The sequence below is a fragment of the Ceratosolen solmsi genome, unplaced genomic scaffold (assembly GCF_000503995.2).
Source record: "Ceratosolen solmsi marchali unplaced genomic scaffold, CerSol_1.0 scaffold6, whole genome shotgun sequence".
In the NCBI taxonomy this organism is placed as follows: Eukaryota; Metazoa; Arthropoda; class Insecta; order Hymenoptera; family Agaonidae; genus Ceratosolen; species Ceratosolen solmsi.
Genome location: NW_011948414.1, coordinates 13617059 through 13641088, shown reverse-complemented (window position 1 = coordinate 13641088; position 24030 = coordinate 13617059). Strand labels below are relative to the sequence as shown.

Sequence of the window (24030 nt, the reverse complement as noted above, 5' to 3'; positions counted from 1 at the left end):
TATACGATTTCCATCATCAAATTAGAATTGTTATAGTGTAGTTTATAAAGTACAATGCAATAAAAAGCACGAAAATCGAATGTATTAAATATTGAATCCCTGCACTATCCGTTCCATTTGCCCGCATTCCCCAATCAGACGATCGGTGGTTTTGGTTTAATTCTAGACAAATTAGTAATTACGATAAATGAATTACAACAGCATAAATTTTCGTCGAGCTCTGAGATGCATTTTTGAAACTAACATTTTTACTACTGGTTCCTTAATAGTTATGGTCATACCATAGTATTGATAAGTAATTAAATAATATTTTTTATACATTTTTAGAAGTATATGAACGCTGGCCAATACAAATATTAATTACATTCACGCGTGTTAGATATTATTTTATAATATTTATTACAATTATTATTACAAAAGCGCCATTGATTAGTCATAATTTTATTTCGACTGTATTAAATTTATTCGAAACAATTTTTTTACTTTTTTCAAATAATTTAAGATTTTTCGTCCTTAGTAAATATTATAATGTAATATTTAGCATATACGTCTAAAATTTAATTTTTTAAAATCTTTTTTTCTTTACTTTAATAACTTAATTACCTTAAAACATAAATATAACATTTAAAAGTTGTTTTTTTAGATATGAATTAATAGCGATCGTAATATTTCAATTATTTAAAGGTTAATTTAAAAATTTTAATTCTTATATTTACACATATTCAGTTAAAATACGATTTAATAAATATATACTCAATTTTTTAAAACAAATGTGGAATATTACAATATAATATGACGAGTACTTAATTATTTGCATAGTTTATTAATGTTACATTTGTATAATATACCTATTCACTGGAGCACTCTCGTGATTGCCAAGCGATGGAAAAATAGGAATACCCGGAAATGTAGTCACCATCTGCTCTACAGTTTCTCGTAGAATTTTCAAATTTTCTTCTCTTGTTTGATTCCACACGTCATGTGGTGGAAGATCGCCCGTCCATAGTATATAATCAATATCCTACAATTGTTTTGATTAATAACTAAAACGGTATTTTTTAATAAATAATTTAGATATATATTGTTACTTTGATATTAATTTTTCTCTATCGCAATTTAATATATTTACACTTGCATATATTAAAATTTCATACAAAAAGATTATCTATAAGTATGATTATTTCAATAAATTTCTTTAATTCAAATAAAATCTAAATATGATAAATAATTATTCTAATTTGTATTCTAATTGAATATTTACATAATATTTCAATTTCAATTTTTCACATTTGAAAATTATTTAAGGTATTCTTGCTACATTTTTTACTAGTATTGCAGAATCCAGTGTTAATATAAAAAATATTAATCATGTAGAATGAGTAATATAAAAATGAAATCGTTATTGGAAGTGTAACATTTTTATAGGAATTTTAATTTGCTAAGTAGCTGATAATCGTCATGATGAGAATAAAAATTAATTTATAAGTCCACAAATTCAAATATTAAAAATAATTCCAGAATCGATCGAATATTGGAGATTAAAAAATTAAGTTAGTATGATAAAACATGAATTTACAGACTTGTTAAGATATATGAATGCTTAGAATCTTAAAAATACAATGAGTTAATTACTTATATAGAAAATTTTTTTAACTTTCAATAAATTCATTTACCAATATAAATAAATTATCAATACCACAAACGAAATTCACCTATATTATATTTATTTACAAGAGCCTTAAAAATATTTAAAATAATTAATAGTAGTTGAAAAAAGTAGTAAACATTCAAGTTCTTAAACATTTTTTCAAATACGATATAATAAGATCAATTTAATAAAAATTACTAAATTGACCAATAATAACAATAAATGTTTGAAAAAAATTATTAACAAAAGGTGAATGAGAGAAAATAGGGTGTACATTATCTTTTTCATTATTATGAAAATAAGTGAAATTAAATAAATACTATGATTAATGCATAGATATTAATAGGTGAAATACAGTTTCGATTAAACGTATTATTTTTATAATTTCATATATCTTTTTCTCTATTTCTTATTTTATATAATTATAAATATTACATATGTAATATTTATTTGAGGCAACGTATTTGTAAAATTGTAACTATACTTTATAAGATCCTAATAGTTAAAACAAACCCATAACTTAAAATTAATTGATTCATTTTCAATCAAATACATTTGTAAATATTGAAAAGAATCTTCTATTATATAACAGAGTTTTTAGTAATAATTTTTCATATAAAAAATTAAATATTAAGGAAAATAATTCGATCTATATATTGTCAGAAATTTAGAAATTAGCTCAGATTTTTATAAGTATTAAATGATTAATTTAAATTAAAGAGAATTATTTGTTAGAATATTAAACAGCAGAATATGAAATCTTAGCCTATGATAGAATTTGAATTAATATTTGTTGAATAATTCAGAGTAGAATATTTTGGATTTAAACATCTGTTAAAGTTTTTTTAATGAAATTCAATAAATATTATTTAAGTAAAAAAAACAATAAATATTATGTATACTGCAATACAGTAGATATTCAGATATCTGCACAAAGATTTAAAATTGAGAATAAACGAAGTAGTTGTTTCGCAAAATAAAGTATAAAATGAATAAGAAGGATTTTTTATTGAAGGAATATTTGAAATTTAATTATTATACAGCAACAAAAGTAGATATATTAGAATATTAAATGATATATACACATTTATGAATGTGTAAAAATGTATTACAAATATGTACAATCTAATTTCTTTTGTTCTTTGTAAATCTTTATCATACCACTTTTTATTAGAACACATATACATTATAAATTTAGTTTGTATCAATATAAAAATAATAGTATTATTATAGTAAAGTTTAATAATATATATCATATCATTTAACATAAATAGCTGATATATAGCTAATACTTCACTACAAATGATAACAAATCTCCTACATACATTTATATTAACAAAAATAATATAATAGTTCAATAAACAGTAATTATATCTAAAAATAGTATATATTATTGTTTATTGTTAATTACCAGTTGCAATGGTCATTATAGCTGATCACATGGACGGATTACATAGGAGTCCTTGTTTGAATTTAGAGAAATCCTGTTGGTCAAAATTCAGCAGTATTATCCACTATAATACTCGCATCAGTTGGCGATAACAGATGATTATAACAAACGTAAATTATCTATTATAATTTAAATTGACTAACGTGAAATCTATTACGCCGAAGCCATATATATACTCTACAATGAAAAAAGCTAACTATTAGTAAGTAAAGAAATTACTAGCTTATGGTTTTATCAAGGCCGTTTCGTCACCACACTTGTCATCACTCGTAATAATAAAACATAATACTATACTTGCGTACTATTATTAAAGTTTAGCCCTATTATAAAACATTCCGTTTATCTTCCGTTAGTGGCCTATTGTATTCTCAGTATTGAACGAATACCATAAAATTCTAACGAATTATATAGGACTTGTGGTATTTTAAGTAAATAATAAAAACGAATAAGATAAATTATGCTTTAAAATTTTTTTTGCTTTTTTACTTTTCCAGAATTTGGAAGATATAGTCGTAACATGACGAGACAATTTAATACGATGTTTTGTGTATAGATACAAAGAACTAAATCAGCTCAGTTTATCGGGGAACGTTAAAGTTACTGACATATATTTTAAGTACTTACATTATGTATTATTGAATAAGAATATTCAAATTATTTAAATTAACTTTAAATGAAGTTAAAAATGTGTTGAAAAACTAGTTAAAAGGTAAAAACAGAAATAGTTTCAGTTAAAGTCAATTTGATGTATATAAAATTGAATTATTACTCTTTGTTAATAAGTTGTATATTCAGAAAAAATTAAGTGAATCAATATTCTTCTACAAATTACATGCATTATTTTCAAATAGTGCGATATCCATAAAAAATGTATAGATGCTGATGTTGTTTATATATCCTAATAAAAATGAACAAAACATACAATTGAACAAAATTATTAAATATATAAGATGTATTATTAAATTTAATCTAATATTTTAATTTGTAAATGAATTAATTAACAAAGTTTTATTTATTATACATTGTTAAATTTAAATTAATATACTAAGAACCTAATAATAAAGTATAGAATCGATGAGTAATAAGTGATAGAGGTATGGATGATACACGCAATTTACTTCTAAAACAGCGGTAGGAATATACACAAAATTTATACAGTTGGGTTACTGTGAATACGGTTTTTATTTAAATAACTCTTATACATCACAAATTGAAATGATGTAAAAGGTGTCACTAAATTAGGTGATTTTATATCTCAACCACTAAACTATATTGAATTTCATTCCTAAAAATAGGAATGAAAAATAGGTAGAATATTGTAATTACAAAATATAGCTATATTTTTTAAACATTCAACAATTTTAGAAGATAAATTTTTCTACATAATATGATGCAATCAAAATATCTCTGCCTTTAACATCAATAAATAATATAAAAAAATAGCATTGCCAATTTTTTTTAACTATTTACTTTATTATTCTTCACATACTTATAATCATAATATTATACGGATGTGTATTGAATTTTATTACTATTTACAAACATTAAAAATCTAAAAAAACTTCAAGTCAATCCTCTACAAATCTTAAAAAATTCAATTTCATTCGATTTTTTGTTCATGTTTAACTCTAAAATCATTAATTACGTGTTTTTTAAATAAAATAATTATATATTTTTTATTAATATAAATTGTGTTTAATATGATTTACTAATCTTGTTCAGTTTTTTAAAACTTATTTATATATTACATAAATTTTTATGTCGATCACTTAAAACAATATATGTGAGCTTAGATAATTTAAAAGTTACACATTTTTAAAAGGGAGAAAGAGAGAAAATAAAAATTAAATTTTGAAAGATATTTTTGCCATGAAGAGGAAACAGGTGCAATAAATTATAAAATAATGACTTGATTGTTATAATGATTTACGTTATTTATATATTTTGCGACATTTGATTCTTTTCTTGTTCACTACACAGGCAAAGTAAACTATAGCAATTTAAGTAATACGGGATAAGGGTTTAAGTTTATGGATATATACACATATATACAATGTTAACGTGGAATTATTTAGATCATTTTTAATATGGTGTTATATAGTGTCCAAATAAATACCAATAATAATGACACATTATGCGAAATTTAATTAAACTTATTATCTAAATCATTTGAATTATTTATTTTTATTAATAGGGCATTTTAAATAATTTCCTTATTATTTTAATTTCATTGATAATTTATACAGTTTTTATAACTTATTTAAATATTAATATTTAAAATAATTTCCATTTTTATATTAAATCAAATAGATTGTTATTGTTAATTATAACAAATTTAATGAAAATATAAAAATTTTCTCTTGATAATTAATAAAACTCTGTATTAATTTTTTTTAATACCATTAAAATAAGTAACATTATTTTTATGCATTTATAGTTTATATTTCATATTGAGCAATTGCTGCTGATAAATAAATCTAGACTTTGATTTTTTATAAATGATTGAAATGTGATTTATATTTAGGTTTCATACTAATATAAATGCTAATTATTACAAATAATCGGTTGAAAACTATTGTTTTAAAATAATCAAATTATATTAAATCAATCAAGATATAAGTCAAATAAATAATATCTAAGTTATTATTTTGTTAATTTATTTTTATTTTATTTATTTTATTTTATTTGATATATTTGTTAAAACATTTTTTAAATAATACTATATATAAATAGTTACAATATATGATTGGATGTATAAAATAAACTTTTGAATAAATTATATTAATTATTAAATGAAAATATTGATTTAAAACTTGATATAAAATTTTAGATAAATGTATAATTTAATTCTTAAAATATGAAAATATTTTTCATTTTCAACTTTAATAGATCGATAGAAGCAAGCGAGTATTTATTGTAAAAAATCTTATTTGAATGTTTCTTATATTGTAATAATTTTTTTAAGTAACATAAAAATATATATTATAAATAATTATATAATTTCGGTATATTAATGTAATTATATAACTATTAGTGAATGCATTTGGATTATATGGATACAAATATACGTGGATATTAAAATTTTGAAAATATATATTTTTCTAGAAATTTAAAATAATAAAACAGTAAGAAAAATGGCTTACCGGGTGAGTTTTTGCAATATGTTTTAGCATATGATCAACAGTGCGCTTAGGAGTATCGCATTTTCTATAATCTCCCCATCGACCTGCAGCAGCTGTAGGTGTTAATGGTGGACCATTGGTATAGCGACAACATAGTGGCTCATTACATTCAGCATTTGAACCTTCTTGGTAATATGGATCATAATGTGTATCAGAGATATGTAGTACTTTAAAACTTGGAACATTTTCAAGTGGTGTTACTGGAGGTTTTACAGCTGGTTTATTTACTGGTGGAAAGGCTACTTCCCAATCATGAAGTGGATTGTAAACATCTTCACATGCATCTCCTATTACAAAACTGCAAACCTGCGCTGGACTCATCTCTATTTGTTTCAGTACATATATTACTTCACCCTGCAATAATCTCCTCCATTTTGATTTAAACTTTTTTTACATTTGTTTAATATATTGTACATTTAAATAATATTTAAATATTGTTTCTTTTTAAATGATATATAGTTTATGTGACTAGTACGAGCATTTATTATTTATTATAATTATTATTTTATAAAAAGATATGAATAAAGATAAAATATGTGTTTATTTTTTTATGTTTAATGAATATATTTGCACAATGAAAACATTGTATATTTATGATTCATAAATTTTTATATACAAAATATTATAATATATAATAAAACAGAAGTATTTTTATAAGTTTAATTGAAAATTGAATATTATTATTATATTAAAAATTAAATAACAAATTTTAATTTGTAATATAACTTTATTTTTAGGTTTTAGAATGTAAATAAGGAATTAATCAATTGTATCAATAGAAATCAATATTAAATAAATTTTATTAGCTATACCAGTTTCTTTTAATAACAAAAATTGAACATTAATTTTTTTTTATCAAGAAATAATAGTAAAATTTGTTTTGTTATCTGTATTAATAGATATATACTATTATTTATATAAAATATAACTTGATATTTAATTATATTGGACACCAATATAATAAATCGAAAAACTAGTAATTACGAATTAAAAATTCATATTTTCGTGTGGGTATCTATTATCTAAATATTAATTTTGATATGTTAATAATTTTACTGCATTCAAGTATTTGCTTGATCATGTCATTTTCGAGAAAATGATAACATACATTGAGTTATATAAGGTTATGTAAGAATGAAGAATATTGTTGAAAATGAAAGTAAAAAAGCAGGTAGAATAATATAAATCTTCTTATAAGCATATGATTATAAAATGATTATTTTTTTGTTTTCATAGAAATCAAAAATTTTCCAAGTTTTAATATTATAAAAGATATTAAAGTTTAAAAGAATTACTTCAATTAATTTGGTTGATCAATATGTTTTTTAATTCTTTTGGACTTCTAGTTTTTTTTGTCTGATATGTAAAACATTTTTGGAATTTGTTCAGCTTACTTCTTTGAGGTAATTAGGGATAACTACTGTTAATGCTATAGGCTCTGAGTAAATAGTTTACATTTAATGTCTTTCTGTTCAATTACTTTGAAAAGTGTAATTTGACTATTTTTACAAGGGGGGTGAAAATAACAGAAAGTACTAAAAATTTGGCGTGTATTTTTGAGTTTATAATAAAACTTTGAGTTGTTAAAAAAAGAGAAAATTTTTTTCAATAAGTACATTAATTGCTTCTGTGTTCTAAGTACAATTAATTGCTGTGGTATTTTTAATGTTTATATCAATTGTTCGATTTAAAATATCCGCTTATAATATTTGTGTCTCCTTTTAATTCCTTTTAACAACATTGCTGAAAGATTCGATACTTTCTCTCAATTGTGATCTACGATTGGGATGATTGGGTACTACGATAAATGCACTTATACGTTGTTCTTCCAGCAGAATCATTGTATTGCTATATTGCGGAAGTCATATTATATTGCGTTATATCATTATATTGCGGAAATAGTCAGTCCTGATATACCAGCCTCCTTTTATTTTTATCTCTATTTTCTGTTTAGCTTTAGGAACATAACTTCAATTTTGTTTTTAAAAAATTCAAGTACAGATACACAAAACGGAAAAGGTGACCATAACAAATGATAAATTATCATGGTAAAATTTGTATTAATATTATTAAACGACTATAATGTTATCATCAAACGTTTTTACATAGATAATCTAAGAACTAAAATAATAGGTCTTAAATCTTATCAGTATTCATATTTCCTTTTCTGTATATTAATACACTTATTATTATTGGTATATACATTAATATTTTATCATAATTTATAAAAAATTTTTCTTTATTTTCAACGGTAATTTGTTATTGTATTAATTATTTCCTATTTTAATCTTCATTAAATTACAGGTTCTTTAAATACTACAAGTAACTATTTTTAACGTAACTTATATTTATCATAAATATCGTTAATCTTTTAATTATATCAGAAACATATGAAAATATTTGTATAATAATATTATTTCTATACTTAATAAAATGATACGTACTTTAATACTTATTGTCAAGTGAATTTTATAATTTAAGGATTCACAAATTAATTAATAATTATAATTAAGATATAAAAAAAGAATTTACAAATTATTAAAATGGATAGCTGAGGTCCACCTTATCAACGTTGAACTCATTTAATATATTATCTATTTAGCGAATTTTATGTATACATCATGCTCTAAAAGTTTTATTAAAACACAAGAATATTATGCAGAAATCAATTGTATAAACAGTAAAGTTTTGGCCTAGAATCATTTTTAAATACTCGAATATTATATACTATTAAACAGAGCAAGTATTTTTACTAAATGAATTATGATGTAATTTATTAATAAGTATAAAAAATAAAGTTAAATTAAATCATAACATTAAAAAATTTCATTAATATAATAATATGATTTCACCTTGCATTTAATAATATTCATTATTTCTATTGTACTTAACTAAACTATAAATCCCATTGATAATTTATAAAGTTATATTTTTAAAACATTAAAATGCTGGGGTATTATAACTAATATTATTTCTTAATTTTATAAAATATTTTATTATAAATATAACTTACACCCATAAGTAAAGTTATTCCTTGGCAAACTCTTGCACTTTGAATTTTAAGAGAAACACAAAATCGATAAATACTGTTCATAATTTCTTCTTCACTTTTTCGAGCTTTAATAAAGTGTTTCAGTAAGCCAGTTCCAACTTTACATGCCGTACATGATACTTTTGACATTACAGATGTTTCAACTTCCATCATAACTTGACGTAAATCTAAAAGCTTCATAGCTTTATCGACAAAGAGAGATAAATGTCCGGTTTGTTGACTAGTTTCCATGTCCCATAGGATACGTGAGTAATTCATCTAATTAAAAAAATCTAGTGATTAGTTTTCCTATATTTATATTAAGTAATATATTTTATTATAAAATGCATAAATATTTTTAAATTATATCGTCAATTATTAAATAATGAATGCAAAAATTATATTTACTAAATAAATAAAAATGATTTATAGTTGTTCAATTATCATTACTAGTACAATATATTTAATATTTTTCCATATATTATAACTGTATTTCTGTTTCTTAGCAGTCATTTTCGATTTTCTTGTCAATAAACTTTTTTTTACATAAGTACAACTTGTAACTAAATCGGTTTCATTATATGACAGAAAAAAGATTTATGTGCAAGTAGTTTTAAACGAAATACACTATTGCTAATTCCTATTATGTTTGATTGAAATATCTTTCGCGAATAAGAAAACACGTAAAATTTTTTCTATTCAATTAGATTACAAGTGATTTTCATTTTTCATATGAAGTTATATAAAATTGTGTTGTAGCAAAAAATCGCAATATTTATTTTAAGTTTATGTTTTTTAGTGCTTTAGATTATATGTTAGTTGATCACAATCACATATATAAACTTAATTTATACAATATTAGTAATATTTGTATATATTACAAGTAGTATAATAATGATGATACCTGCCACATTAGATACAATATTGCAAATCTTTGAAACTATAATACTTTATTTTCTATTTTTGCACATCTTGTTAATATTTAAATCTAATTGATCAATTGATCATATATTTAAAAAAATATAATTTGTATGAATTTAAAAATTTCTTATGAATTTATTCGTAATCATACTTTTATAAATTTTGATAGACAAAATGATGATTTATTTCAATTTTATATTAATTTAAAAACTCCTAATTTATATTTTATGTCACCTTATAAATAATATAGAAGAAAATAATTCAATATTTACAGGTTTAATAAAAGACAGAAAAGAGGGAGAAAATGAAAATATAAGAAAATTTTATATGGTTGCAGTAAAAATTTTTAGTAAAAAATTTGTATATATTATATATATTTTCTCACATGTATTTTACAATATAAAAATCATCTATATTATAATAATTATAAATACATTAAACTATGCACATTACTATAAAAATATTTTTGATTCTACTAATAGCATTGTTTAATATTCTGTAACTTGTTAAATAACTCAATTATATTTTCATGAGATAAAAAATATATTGATTATTTTTATTATTCAGTTATCTAGTATTCTTTAAAGTCTCCGTCATTAGGGAAGATGCTCTAGCTATTCAACCTATGATATATTGTCATAGTAAATATTTGAATGGCTTCATAAAAAATAGTAAAAGAATAAAAATTATGAAAATTAGTACTAAAAATATTGTTTAAAAAATATTTTGATTTAAGAAGTAAAGCAAATAAAACAAAAAATTTTGAAATTTAATATCGATCTAATACAGATTTATCCATTAGTTATGCTATGACTATAGATAGAAGCTGTTGAAAAATAAATTGAGAGAGATTTAAATTTGGCTTATTAATAAATATTAGTTGAAATAGCTTTTAACATAGCAGTGATGATAATTAAAAACTAAAAAATAATGTGTATTTAAGATCGAATGCTAATAGAAAAAGCATGGTGTGAATTTAAATTTGGAAGGGTATCAGACAAAAATTTATACACAATGTAAATAAAATTGACCTAAGAAAATACAAAACAGAAATGCTTAATTTAGGAATAAAAAAAAATTAATAATTTAATTATTGATAAACGAAAAGTTCCTCTGATTTAGTATAATAATGAATTTGAAATCTAAAAATTAGAGATATTATAGATGTATCATAATTAAAATAAAAGGGTACAAATTATTATAAAAAGAAAATTAATATACAAATATACTTCATATTTATATTATACATACAAGAAATGATTTTACTTTTAAATGTATTATATTAAAAAATAAATAGAAATTATAAAACAATAAATCATACAAAGGTGTAAAAGTTATAAGAAGAAGTTAGTTACGATTTCTTTTTCTGTATTCGCTATTCTTATAAAGTTTGTTACAGGAATATCCATGTATAAATATTTTTGAGTAATAAATATTTGAAATTGTTTGGTATAGGTAACCTTCATACATAATTTTATGTCATTAAGATATTTTTTCGTCATGGTCCTAATAAATATCTCATTTTATTAAGTTCATTTTAACCATATTATATACTTTCGAACTGTTGAAAACCAAGGCGATATCCTTTTTGAAAACATTTCTATTTATAGTAAAAAAAAATTTTTCTAGTATTGCAATAGATCAAATACTAATTGCCACAAAAATCAATCAAAATAATAAAAAGTATGTGAAATTTATATTTGACTTATTTTTGTTATTGCAATTTTTGTTTAAATTAATTATTATATTAAAATAAATTATAATGAATTAATTATATTAAAATTTTTAAGAATCTTATTGTTACATAATCTTATCTATTATTATTAATATATACTAATAAATTATTAATAAATATTATAGAATATATTAGTTACAGAATAGAATGATATTGTTTATTTAATGTATTATAACAATAGAATTTTTATTCAGTTTTATTAAAATATTATCACTTCCGGTAAAAATATTATTTAACCGAAGAAATTTTATCTAAATATTTAAGAACAATTTGATTTTTGTTTTTTGCCGGTACTTAAAAATGAATATAAAAAATATAAGAAACGGTATACAATAAAGAAGTCTGATTGAGAATAATAAAATGATTCTCTTATTCATCTGAATTCTATTTTTAATTGGAAAAATACATACACGCATTAGTTGTTTTGACTTTAATTCATCTATGATAATGCTAGTAGATGTTGGGGGCAATTTATGAATTTTATCTGTATAAGGCAAAAGTGTTACACTAATTCTTTCAAAGATGCGTTCTCTTGCTCTTATCCATTCATCCGCCAGTTCGGTCCAATTGGTTCCTTCGATTTCTCGTTCTTTTTTCATCCTCATCGGCGAGCCTGTATTATATGTCAAGAAGTTTACATAAGTATAAAATACATTGAAACTAATTTGAAGTACAATGAAATGTTATTTCTTCATAAATGTACTCTTACCAAGAATAACTTGCCATAAGATTACGACTAAAGAAAATAGAAAAATAATATTTTTTGTAATCCATATTTGATTTAACATACTATTTCTGAATATTTAAGAAGTTTCCTAAAAAGAAAATAAATAAATTAGTTTTAATTAATTTTTACAAATAATATAATATTAAATTAGAAATTTAAAAAATCAGAAATTAAAAAATCTAAATATAAATGTTATTAGTTGAATATTATATTTATAAGTATATTTATATGTGCTTTTTAACTCAACTCTTATTTCAATATTAATATATAGAAAAAAAATTACAAATGTTATTCAGCATAATAATTTGTACGCAATATTTTAAGATAATTTAATATTCTTATGAAGATTCTTTTAAATATTTATAACAATCAACTTTCTAAGTAGGTATTTATTATAAATAATATGAAGCCGTTGTTAATAAAATAAAATAAAACTATTGTTAATTAAATAATCAGGATAAAAACAAAGTTAAGTGAGTAATAAATCGATATATTGATATTATAACACATTCAATTAATTGTAAATTTTACAATTTTTTATGTATGAATATAAAAAATGTGATTAGATAATCAATCATAATTTATAAATTTTTATATATGTAATAATTTAGTAAAAAAAACATGAATTAAAAAATAAGTTTCTGTATTTCTTATATAATGAATACAAAAATTATAAAATATTTGAATAAATAAGAGTAAAAAAGTTTTGTTAAAATTTATAAAATTAATTTATTAAATGTACATTTATATAATTACCGTTTCAACAAATAATTCGATTACTTGTATAATTATATTTTATAATTTACTATAAGGAAGCATCAGGTATTTTAATGTTCGTCTAAATAAAAAAAAATTAATAAATATTATTAAATTATTATATATATATATATATATATATATATATATATATATATATATGACTAATTATTATGATTCCTGAATTTTTTAAATAAATGTTGACATTAAAGTTATAAATTTTTTTTTTGATAGTAAGTAAAATAATTAAAATACAATCTTAATACCGAATTCGTATGAAATTATTTATTTTTCTTGATAGATAATTGTTTCTTTCTATAATTTTCATAGTTTACGTATATTGAATATCTTCAATGTTCGTATATTCTATTTTTTCATATATAAATGTTTGTTATCATTGTACTTTTATTTAAAATAGTTTTAAAAAATTGCTATTCTATAGTTTTTGTTTTCAGTTTTTTGTAATTATTTCATATTTTTATCTTTCATTATACTATTTGTTAATTTTTTTTAGTGTATTTATAAATAATTTCCATCTAACACTGATTCACACTAATACTCTTGATATGATATTTAAATATTTTCACTCTGATATATAAATGTACATTGTATATTGGATCAAATATATAAAAAAAAAACAAATATATAATAATCAAATAAATATACAAATAATATTAAATATATAAATTACAATTAAAAATTCGTTTGATAAAAACCTTTAAGCTAATTAATTTTAAATACTTTTATATAATGAATTTATCTTAAAAGTTGTGTTTTCCTGTGAAATTATTCTTCGATGTAGAATATACCTAACATTATTAATAATATATAATAAATAATTTAAGTATATATATAAAAAACATTAAATTTAAAAAGTATATTAATTTACAAAATAAATATATTAAAGTTGGAAATATATCTCATTAAAATCGTTTTAATTTTAACCAGGAATTTCATTATTTACAGAAATGTATTACTCACTTTTTCAGATTGCGTAACTTTTATATGGTAAATATTTATCTTGTTACTTAAATAATTTTCAGAAATATTATACTTGATATAATTATTTATTACTTCTAATTATAATGCTTGTATTTTTTCTTGCATACCCTACAAATAATGTAGTATAAAGAAATAAATTCATTTTAATATTTGTTTTAAAAAATACTTTTCAAGAAATCAGTGTACATTTCTAATTTAAAAATGACAGAACAAGAAATACGTCTATTCAGAAACTTTCATTTCTACAACTACAAATATTAATTTTTTATTTTCTTAGATTAATAAGAGTTTATTAACCTTAGGAATTTTACGTATTAAAAAAATTGTATGTATTAAAATATTCTTTCAATATACCAAATAAGTCATATATATATCATAAATATAATAAAAAGTCAATTATAAAAAATTTGAAACGGACTAGTTTGATGAAGTCCGCAATTTGTTCACAAAGTAAAGAAAATAAAAATTTACATTTATTTTAATACCCAATGAATTAAAGTATAAAAAATTTATATTTTAATAAATAAAGTTCAGATATATAAAAACTACATATAAAATTCTTTAAAGTGTTCAGTAAATAAATAATCAATTATCGGTAACTAATAACAATCTAATTTAATATGCTAAATACGATGAATGTAATAATTTGTTTTTCAAAAAATTAATTTTGTTTTATTTCCTCTAGTTTATGAGTTTATCTTATTTAGTATAATTCTGTGAATCAGTTAGCCCATATAATTGCGTAAACATTTGGCATTTTTATTTCACATAATAAAATATTATTATACAGGCAATCATAAATTTAAAGAGTGTATTATTTAATATTTAGTTAAATAATACTAAGATGCGTTTTGAGTTTCATTAGATCTTTATCTTTAGAGATTTTAGTTTGTGTCTCCAACATCGTAACTCCATCATTTTCATAGTTTTTTATATGATATATGAAATAATGTTCCTTACACAATATAGTTGAATATAGGAATACAGACTAGAATTAATATAGATATTATTCACATAGAGATATTTTGGATCAATTTACAAGAAAATATTTCATTAATCAAACACATTTAAAAAATATCATATAGTTTTGATTGATTTTCGACCATTCTTGCCTGTGCTCTTGATTTTACTATGTAAATTTATTTGCATTTTAAACATTTGATTTTTAAATCATATGTACTATTATCTAGTGTATTACTTATCAAGTAAACAAAATTTAACGACTTTGTTGAAAAATTTGGAACTAAATATATTATACGTCTACATTTAATTATTTTGTATTTCTCAAATGGAGAAATCAGTATATATCGTTAATTTAAGTATTTTTTAGATTGCATAGCGATGCTGTAAGCAATCGATATTAATTTGCATGCATTTATTAGCGTTACAATAATTTATGGTTTAGTAGGTTTCTATCTTGCAAAAAAATTAATTTTGTAGTTTTTTAATACATGTTTTTTATGATATAATGATTTATTCATGTCTGGAATTGATTACAGCTGACAATTAATATGTAAAATAAAGAGTAAAATAAAACAGAGTTACACTGTTATTACTATGAATAATTTTATTTATGAAATTACATACATATTTAAAAATATAAAATATGAAAGGTTCTTAGATAGCAGAAAGAATGGTCAGCTATGAATGGTGTTTGTACATTTGTTAAATACTGTATTATTGAATTAACAATAACAAAATTAATTTTTCCATCCAGTAATATATATGATGAATAATAAATAAAACAATCCATTTAAATTAATTTGTTTTAAATCGTTCAAATTTAAAATACGCACAAATAGGAACTAATTCTATATTTGCAATTACACTTTTATCTAAATGATTTTCTGTTATATGCGTCTTTATAATATAGCTCAAAATGTACAACTAGTATAAATATTACAATCTTTTATTAATTAAAAGATATTTTTTAAATAATGAATAATAATAATAAATTTGTGAATAAAAACAATGTTAATTAAAAGATTAACATTCAATTTTTATAAATGGTTTATCTAATCTAATTAAATATATCTAATATACAAATATGTTATTTTTACTAATATATTCATGCGTTCATGTGTGTTTGATATATATATATATATATATATTAAAATAAAACTCAAGTATTTCGTTTTCATTTTAGGAAAAATTATTTTATAAAAAAAATGATACCGACCAGAACTTAGACGATTAAATATGTTACAATCCATTATTTTTTATATTTATAATAATCATTTATAATGCACAATTTTGTCTTTATGTAATTATAATACATTTTGATATAAGTTATCAGAATCATTTTCAATGTTTAAATGGAGCAAGCTAATTATTATAAATTTTTCCTTTCTGAGAAAAAAACATTGATGAATCAAACATTCTTTAATTAAATAGTCAACAAAACAGTAAATACAAAATAAACTATAAAGATCAAATTAAATTGTTACGAACTCTTAAAATATCACAATATGTACATTATGTTCGAAGATTTGCTAATGTAATTTTTATATATCATTTCTTTTTCTTAACAAAATATTATTGTTCAAGAAAGTTTAATCAATCATTTTTTATTTATGAATTCTATTGCTTAATTTAATTTTTGATTACACTCTTAAAGATATAAGAAATAAATATACATTCAGTGTAATTTGTACGATAAAATACTAATTTTAAAAACGCATATAGGTGAAATACTATTAAGAGGGAAATAATAGGAATTTGCCCAGCTATAAAATCAAATACAATTCCAATTGTTGCAATAGTTATTGTTTAAATAAAATAAATTTTTTTTAATTTATTACAAATTACAGATTTTTTGGTATATATGCAAAGTATTATATAAATATTAAAATGAATATGAGAAAAATTATTATTTAATAGTATCCGACAATTAAACTTTATTACAACAAATCAAAAATGCGATTAGGTTTACAAATATCAACTCATAATTTATCATAATGATATTATATATAATTTAAACGAAATTTATAAATTAGAATTGGTAGAAAATATATTATATTATAATTGTGTTTTAACATTTTTTTTGTTATTGTAATATATAATACTAGTATATAACAGTCAAAGAAAGTAATTTTTATTAATTTATGTAAAATAACAAACAATTTACTTTAAATAAACAAGAAACTATCTCTACGTGTTTTCCTTCTGATCTGTAAGATAATAAACCTACTAATGAAAAATCTTTAAACGTATTTTTTTAATTGTTAATTAAAAATAATTTTTTATCATTGTTTTATTTTCATACTTTAATTTTTTAAATGTCAAATAATCATGAAAAATATTTTTAAATGAATATTTTTTGTTAAAAATAAATCGTTTTCTTAATATTATAAACTCATTGATAATATCCATTTCATACGAAACAGGGTAATCCATATAAATACGGAAAGGGTTAATGTAATCGACATAAAAAGTACGAAGGTATTGATAATCACTCAGATAAAGCATTGAATATTGTAAGGAATCCGTTAGATTAATACCAGTTAAAATTATCGAAATATATAAAATGTAGTCAATTGAAAGAATAACTAATTGTAAATCTTTCTATAATATTGCATAGACTAATTAATATAGATGAGTAATATAGACACAATTAAAACTTGATTGCGTCGATCGTTAAGTAAAGGATTTGATAAGGATTAAGAGATTACTGCTTATTTATACGTGGATTAGAAAGCCAAGAAATATTATCATTACAAAAACTACTGCAAGTATTAAATAAAACTAATCATAGTTATAAGTATTTATACCTATTTTCATGTTATAAAATGAATTTCTTTTACTATGTACTTTAAGAACTTTAACTATTTAAGAAAAGTTTATTCAGTTAAACAGCATAATGAAAAAATATTGATTTTTGAATAAAAACTTATAAGTGTTTTTTTTTTCAATTAACTAACGATATATGATTATTTAACCTATCAAAATTATATATTTTTTCAAATGCATTCCCTAATAATTTCTAGTTATCTTAATGTTACAATAAATTAAATAGATTTATAATTTATATAATTTGTTTTGGTAATTAAAACTAATAAATAAATTATTAAGTTAGTAGTAACAAAGACATAACTTAGTATAAATTAGTTTCACTTCTGATAAATCTAATAGAACCATAACTATAAATAATTATAAAATGTATATGTGATTAGAATTTATTTTTCACTATTTATTACTATTATAAATCTATGTGATTTTTATAATAATCACTGTTATAAAACAACAAAATTTATTTACTTGCAATTATATTAATATAATAGTAATATAATAATAAAAATTATTTAAGAAAATATTATTTGACTAAATATTTGACTAAATTATTACTATAATAGTTAAATGATAATATATAAACCTTTTTTAAATTGAAATTATTTTATTATATCTATTTATTTTAATAAATTTACTATTCTTTCATTCAAAAATATATTTACATTTAATAAATATTAAAATACAAGTTGAAAATAATTAAGTTGTAAGGATTTAATTCTGCAGCATTATTAAATTAAATATATTTCAATCTATAATTTCAATATAAAAAGAGTTTTAGATATTTTATTTTTAAACTTTCATGGTAGAAAATTCAATAACTCGCTTTATGCTCATCTGTAATTCAATAAATAAATTTTAAATCAATTTGGCTTGATAATTATTCGATTTCAAACTAAAAAACATTATTTTGTGTATGTAAAAGCATGTACGTGTGTATGTGTGTATATTTAACTTTTGTATTTTTTAATCAAATTCAATTGTAGTTACAATGTACTACAACAATGCAGTATAAGAAATACTTCAATATTTATTATTAAAATTAATAAAAATTAATATTATTGAAAAAAAACATATTTATCTTAAACACTAAATGTATTTCTTGTATAAAAATATAGGTATATGTATTTTTAATAGAATAAAATCCTGCATAATTCAACTTTATATACGGCTGTTAAGACTACAGAAAGCAAGAAGCGAAAAGTAGAGTTCAGCTGTAGGTATGACGAAGTTTTGGTGCGGAATGTGACCTACATGACAAGAGGAATCACTCTGCTATAGAACTGATATTAAATACGGTTGTCAGAACGTGCGTAAAATACAGGATTGAGATTTATAGAAAATAAAATATTTCAAATTTATAATTTTTTAACAATCAATTTAATTTCTCGATTACTTTTGATTATTAAATTGAAATAAACCAAAATATACTGATAAAATGATTACTTTTAATAATGTCGAATTATCATAATAGTGTTTCGTATTATAAAGATATTAAAAAATATTCTAATGATCGTATATTTTAATATACGATTCAGTGAATATTATACAATATATAGCTCTTATAGAATAACATTATTCAATATACATAATAACAAGCTATTTATATAATCATTTATATAATATTATTGAAAAACCTATTCTAATTGTTTGTCATTCAGAATTGATAAGTGATAATGATAAATGTATCAACTGTATTGATAAAAACGATTTTTTATATTATTTTTATTTATTTTAAATTAAAATTATATTTCATGAAGTTTTTGTTTTCTTTTTATTATTTTTGTACATTACTATATTAATAGGATTATTTATTTCTACTCTTAAAAATCTAATTTTTACACATTACAATATAAGTAAAAATAAAATAAATTATTGAGTAATTTTAAAAATTAATTCTTTATTATATTAAATGTAGTATTAGTTATAAAATGATATTAATTGAATACTTTCGTATACTGCTAATTATATACTTTTTAACAAAGATATTTTGAAAAAGAAGCTATTTACTAAAGCTACGAAATAAATTATGTTATATATTTTACACAATCAAAATAGATGATTATGGTATTCAAATCAAATATTTATATTTTTATTGGGGGCTGAATTTAAGATGGGATAGTTTTTAAGTTCTTTACTTTTTTAAATTTATATATATATTATACAGATCCTCATTTTAATACTACTTCTAATATTGAATAATATCTTGTCAATGTTTTGATATATGGGTATATGATCGTAAGCATATACATGCAGCTGTATAACCTACTTTAATCCTGTTTCTTTTTATCTCCTCTCCCCCATTCTTTATTTATAAAGTCACAAGACATTGTAACCGACCAGTGTTTATTTATTAATAAGGCAATTTCATTCTTCAGCAACTTTGACTTCAATCTGTATATATCTACGTTTGTAAAATTTGTATTTTAATAATTTCAGAATTTACAAAATATAATAAATATTAGTTAATAATTTATTTTAATGAATTTAAGCAATATAAGTAAATAAAAGAGATAAAAATAAATGTTGGAATAGTAAAAAGTGATAAAAAGAAACAATCATACCTTCTAATTTTATGTAGTGGAAGATTTATTCATATTACAATTTAGTAATATTCGTAATAAATAGCATAATTCGTGATGGGAAAATTAATATAAGTTTAATAAAAATTTACTTACGTAATGTAGTATTTAGTTGATTGAATTAGCACAAAATAAACTATTCATTGAATTAGATATTTTCCCGGTCTCGTAAAAAACATAAATTTATGACGAACAAATAATATAATAAATTATAGGAGATATTTTGCTTTAATACATTTATAATTAAATTAAAACGTTCGTTTTATAAGTATCATTATTATGAGAAATGTAATCTTTTATTTTTTTTTAGTCTTCTGTTTTTTTCTATTTTTCGATTATTAATTATCTGTTCATTCCACGAACCGATGTACTCATGGCGGCTTGGCGAATACTACTGCTTCTTCTATGTTGCTTGTTGCCACTGTTAACTATACTGGTGGAAATTCCTACTCTTCCTAACGTTGATTCCATTTTTAATATTTTAAATTCTAAGATTTTAAATATTTTTAACCGATACTTAAATGGATTGTGCTCATATATTTATAAATTCCGCGTTATTATATGCAAAATCTTAAATGAATTAATTTAAATAAACATTTAATTATAATATTCATTCGAAGTAATTTTAATGTTTTCGTCGATGTTAATGATTATTAATAAATAAATATACTACAATGATAAATTCAATAAGCTGAATTCAAATTATATGAATTTAAGAAAAATATCTTAAAAATTTTATTTTATTATTTATTTGTGATAATTTTCTTTTTTATATGAGAAGCGGGAAAATATTCAAATTTAATGAACATATTACTTCCTTTATATTTAATCAATAACATTTAAAATAACCAAACATTTTTTAATTAAATCTATTAAAATAAATTATAAATTATTAGATTTATAAGGTTAATTTATTTTCTTAAAAATCCATAAGCTACTCAAGTTTTGAAAAGTGTAATTTTCATTATTTTCAAAATAAATTTTTATTCCTATTTAAATTTTTTTTTTTCTTTAGATATAATATTTTACAATATTATTTTGTACGATATTATATTTTGTATATATTAACATTAATTATAAATTTATTAATAAAAAATATTTATTGAATTTAGGAATTACTAATTTCTAAAAGCTGTTATAAATTTATAAAAAAATAAAACAATTTAATTATAATATATAGTTTAAAACTTTTTATTGTGATTCCTTTAATGAATTTTTAAAAAATATTTAAAATGTTATAAATTAAATTAAGCAGTTTATTTTAAAACTTTAAAAAGAACAATTTATTTCATTATTAAAAGCAAATATTCAAAATTCTATGAATTTAATATAATTAAATTTGTATTGCATGAACAGATAAAAAATTGTATCTACGATACTTGTTACATTGAAATAAAGAATCGGCTTGATTTAAAAACTAATTTCACTCAATAACAAGTATTTTTTTGTAAAATTTAAATAGAAATATAAAAAATATTTAATAAATAAATATATTAAATGCTATTAAATAAATATAACTGATAAACATAAAACTTTATTTGTAAAAAACGAAAAAATAAGAATATGAAATTTTATGTAACTAAGATTATTTGATGACATGAGATATATATTGAATAACATTTTTTATTTATTTTAATTGTTAGAGATTCCTTTATTTTCGAAATAATAACAAAAAATATAAATTTTTTTAAAAATGTATATATGTTACATTATAAAGATTGAAAAATATAAAGATTGATTTTTGAATATGTGAGTTGACATTAATTAGCTAGATAGCTAATTAGAATATATGTTTTGAATAATATATACTGTTAATAAATTTTTATTCCTTACTTTATGCTTGAAAAAACTTTCATTAAATATGTATAAAATATTAGTACATCATACAAGATTTAATTAGATGAAAAGAAATTATATAAAAGCTACAGTGCAGCATTTTTAAAATTAAAATGTAAAATAGTGTATGTATGTAGTGTATTAAAACATTATTTGCAAACGAAAATAATAAAAAACTATTTTGATAAAATTTATTTTATGTGTATCTTTTTCAATATATAGGGATTTTTTATAATTATATAACAATAATTGTTGTTAAATGTATCAGTTTACGCGATTATATATTCACCAATGTGTGTTTTCTATTTTTGAAATTCATTTTCTTAATTAATTAAATATTTTATTATATTGATTATATTTTTAATTATGGCACTTATTTATGATTATTAAACATAAAATAATCACCTCATATAGAAGAGTAATCATTAATTATTTAACAATTAATTTTAATAATATAATAGATCTTGAATGTTAATTTTATAATAATTACATTACTTTATCATTATATTATAATTACATTAACTAATGCTTATATTATTTTATTTATGCACTAATTTATTAATACAAATTTATGTTAATACAATTGAAAATGATTCTTCAAATTTATTTATTATATTATTTATATTCATTTTTTTAATGAATTTAATTTTGTTGTAAGATTCTTATATGAGTTAAATATATTAAAATAAATTAACCTTATAGATATATTATAATAAAAAAGAAAGATACATGTGTACGTCGTGGATTATCATTTGTTTATTAAATAGTTGTTAGCTATAATTTTTTGCATTAATTATTTAATTGATAAAACAATTACTGTAACTAAAAGAAATAACGTTATAGTACAATGTACAAAAAGGTTTATAAAGAAATATCTTTAATAGTTGAGGTATGCTAAGTGACAACGCCATTAGAATAAATCCTAATAGCATACGAGTTAGTCAAAAAGTATTAATGTAGATGTCGATATTTTAAAATATTTGCACTTGGATTCAGTAATTTTGAATGGAAAAAATTTTCACTGAAATTATTCTTAAGGAATTTAAGGAATACGTATTCAGAGAATTTAACGAATAGAACCTCAAAAATATTCCTGGAAAGCTTCATTGATTTGATGAGCTATGGATAAAATAAACTTTTGTTGAAATCGGTAATACACTTTATAACAGTGAATGCAATCATATTAAATAATGGGAAAGAATAAAAGTAATTTAAGCTTTGCAATCTATAATTGATTATCTGACTGTTGAATTTGAAAAAGAGTATATCACTATCAGTTATCTGAGACTTTTAAAACGAATTTGTCAATTATTTCAATTTAGGGATCATATCTTTTTATTTTAAAAACTATTTACACTTTTAGACAAAATATTT

At 20.2% G+C, this 24030-nt stretch overlaps 1 protein-coding gene across 1 annotated transcript in view; it reads right to left on the bottom strand.

The window, feature by feature from the left end:
* Window positions 1-21005, bottom strand: part of LOC105368162 (sphingomyelin phosphodiesterase) — a 33084-nt gene extending 12079 nt beyond the window's left edge. The window contains exons 1-6 of the mRNA XM_011507106.1: window positions 20917-21005; window positions 12677-12782; window positions 12378-12580; window positions 9294-9590; window positions 6242-6634; window positions 849-1021 (exon numbers count right to left, since the gene is read on the bottom strand). Coding sequence (XP_011505408.1) covers window positions 849-1021; window positions 6242-6634; window positions 9294-9590; window positions 12378-12580; window positions 12677-12755 — 1145 coding nt within the window. The 5' untranslated portion in view covers window positions 12756-12782; window positions 20917-21005. The remainder of the gene's footprint in view (window positions 1-848; window positions 1022-6241; window positions 6635-9293; window positions 9591-12377; window positions 12581-12676; window positions 12783-20916) is intronic.
* Between the last annotated feature and the right edge of the window lie 3025 nt (window positions 21006-24030).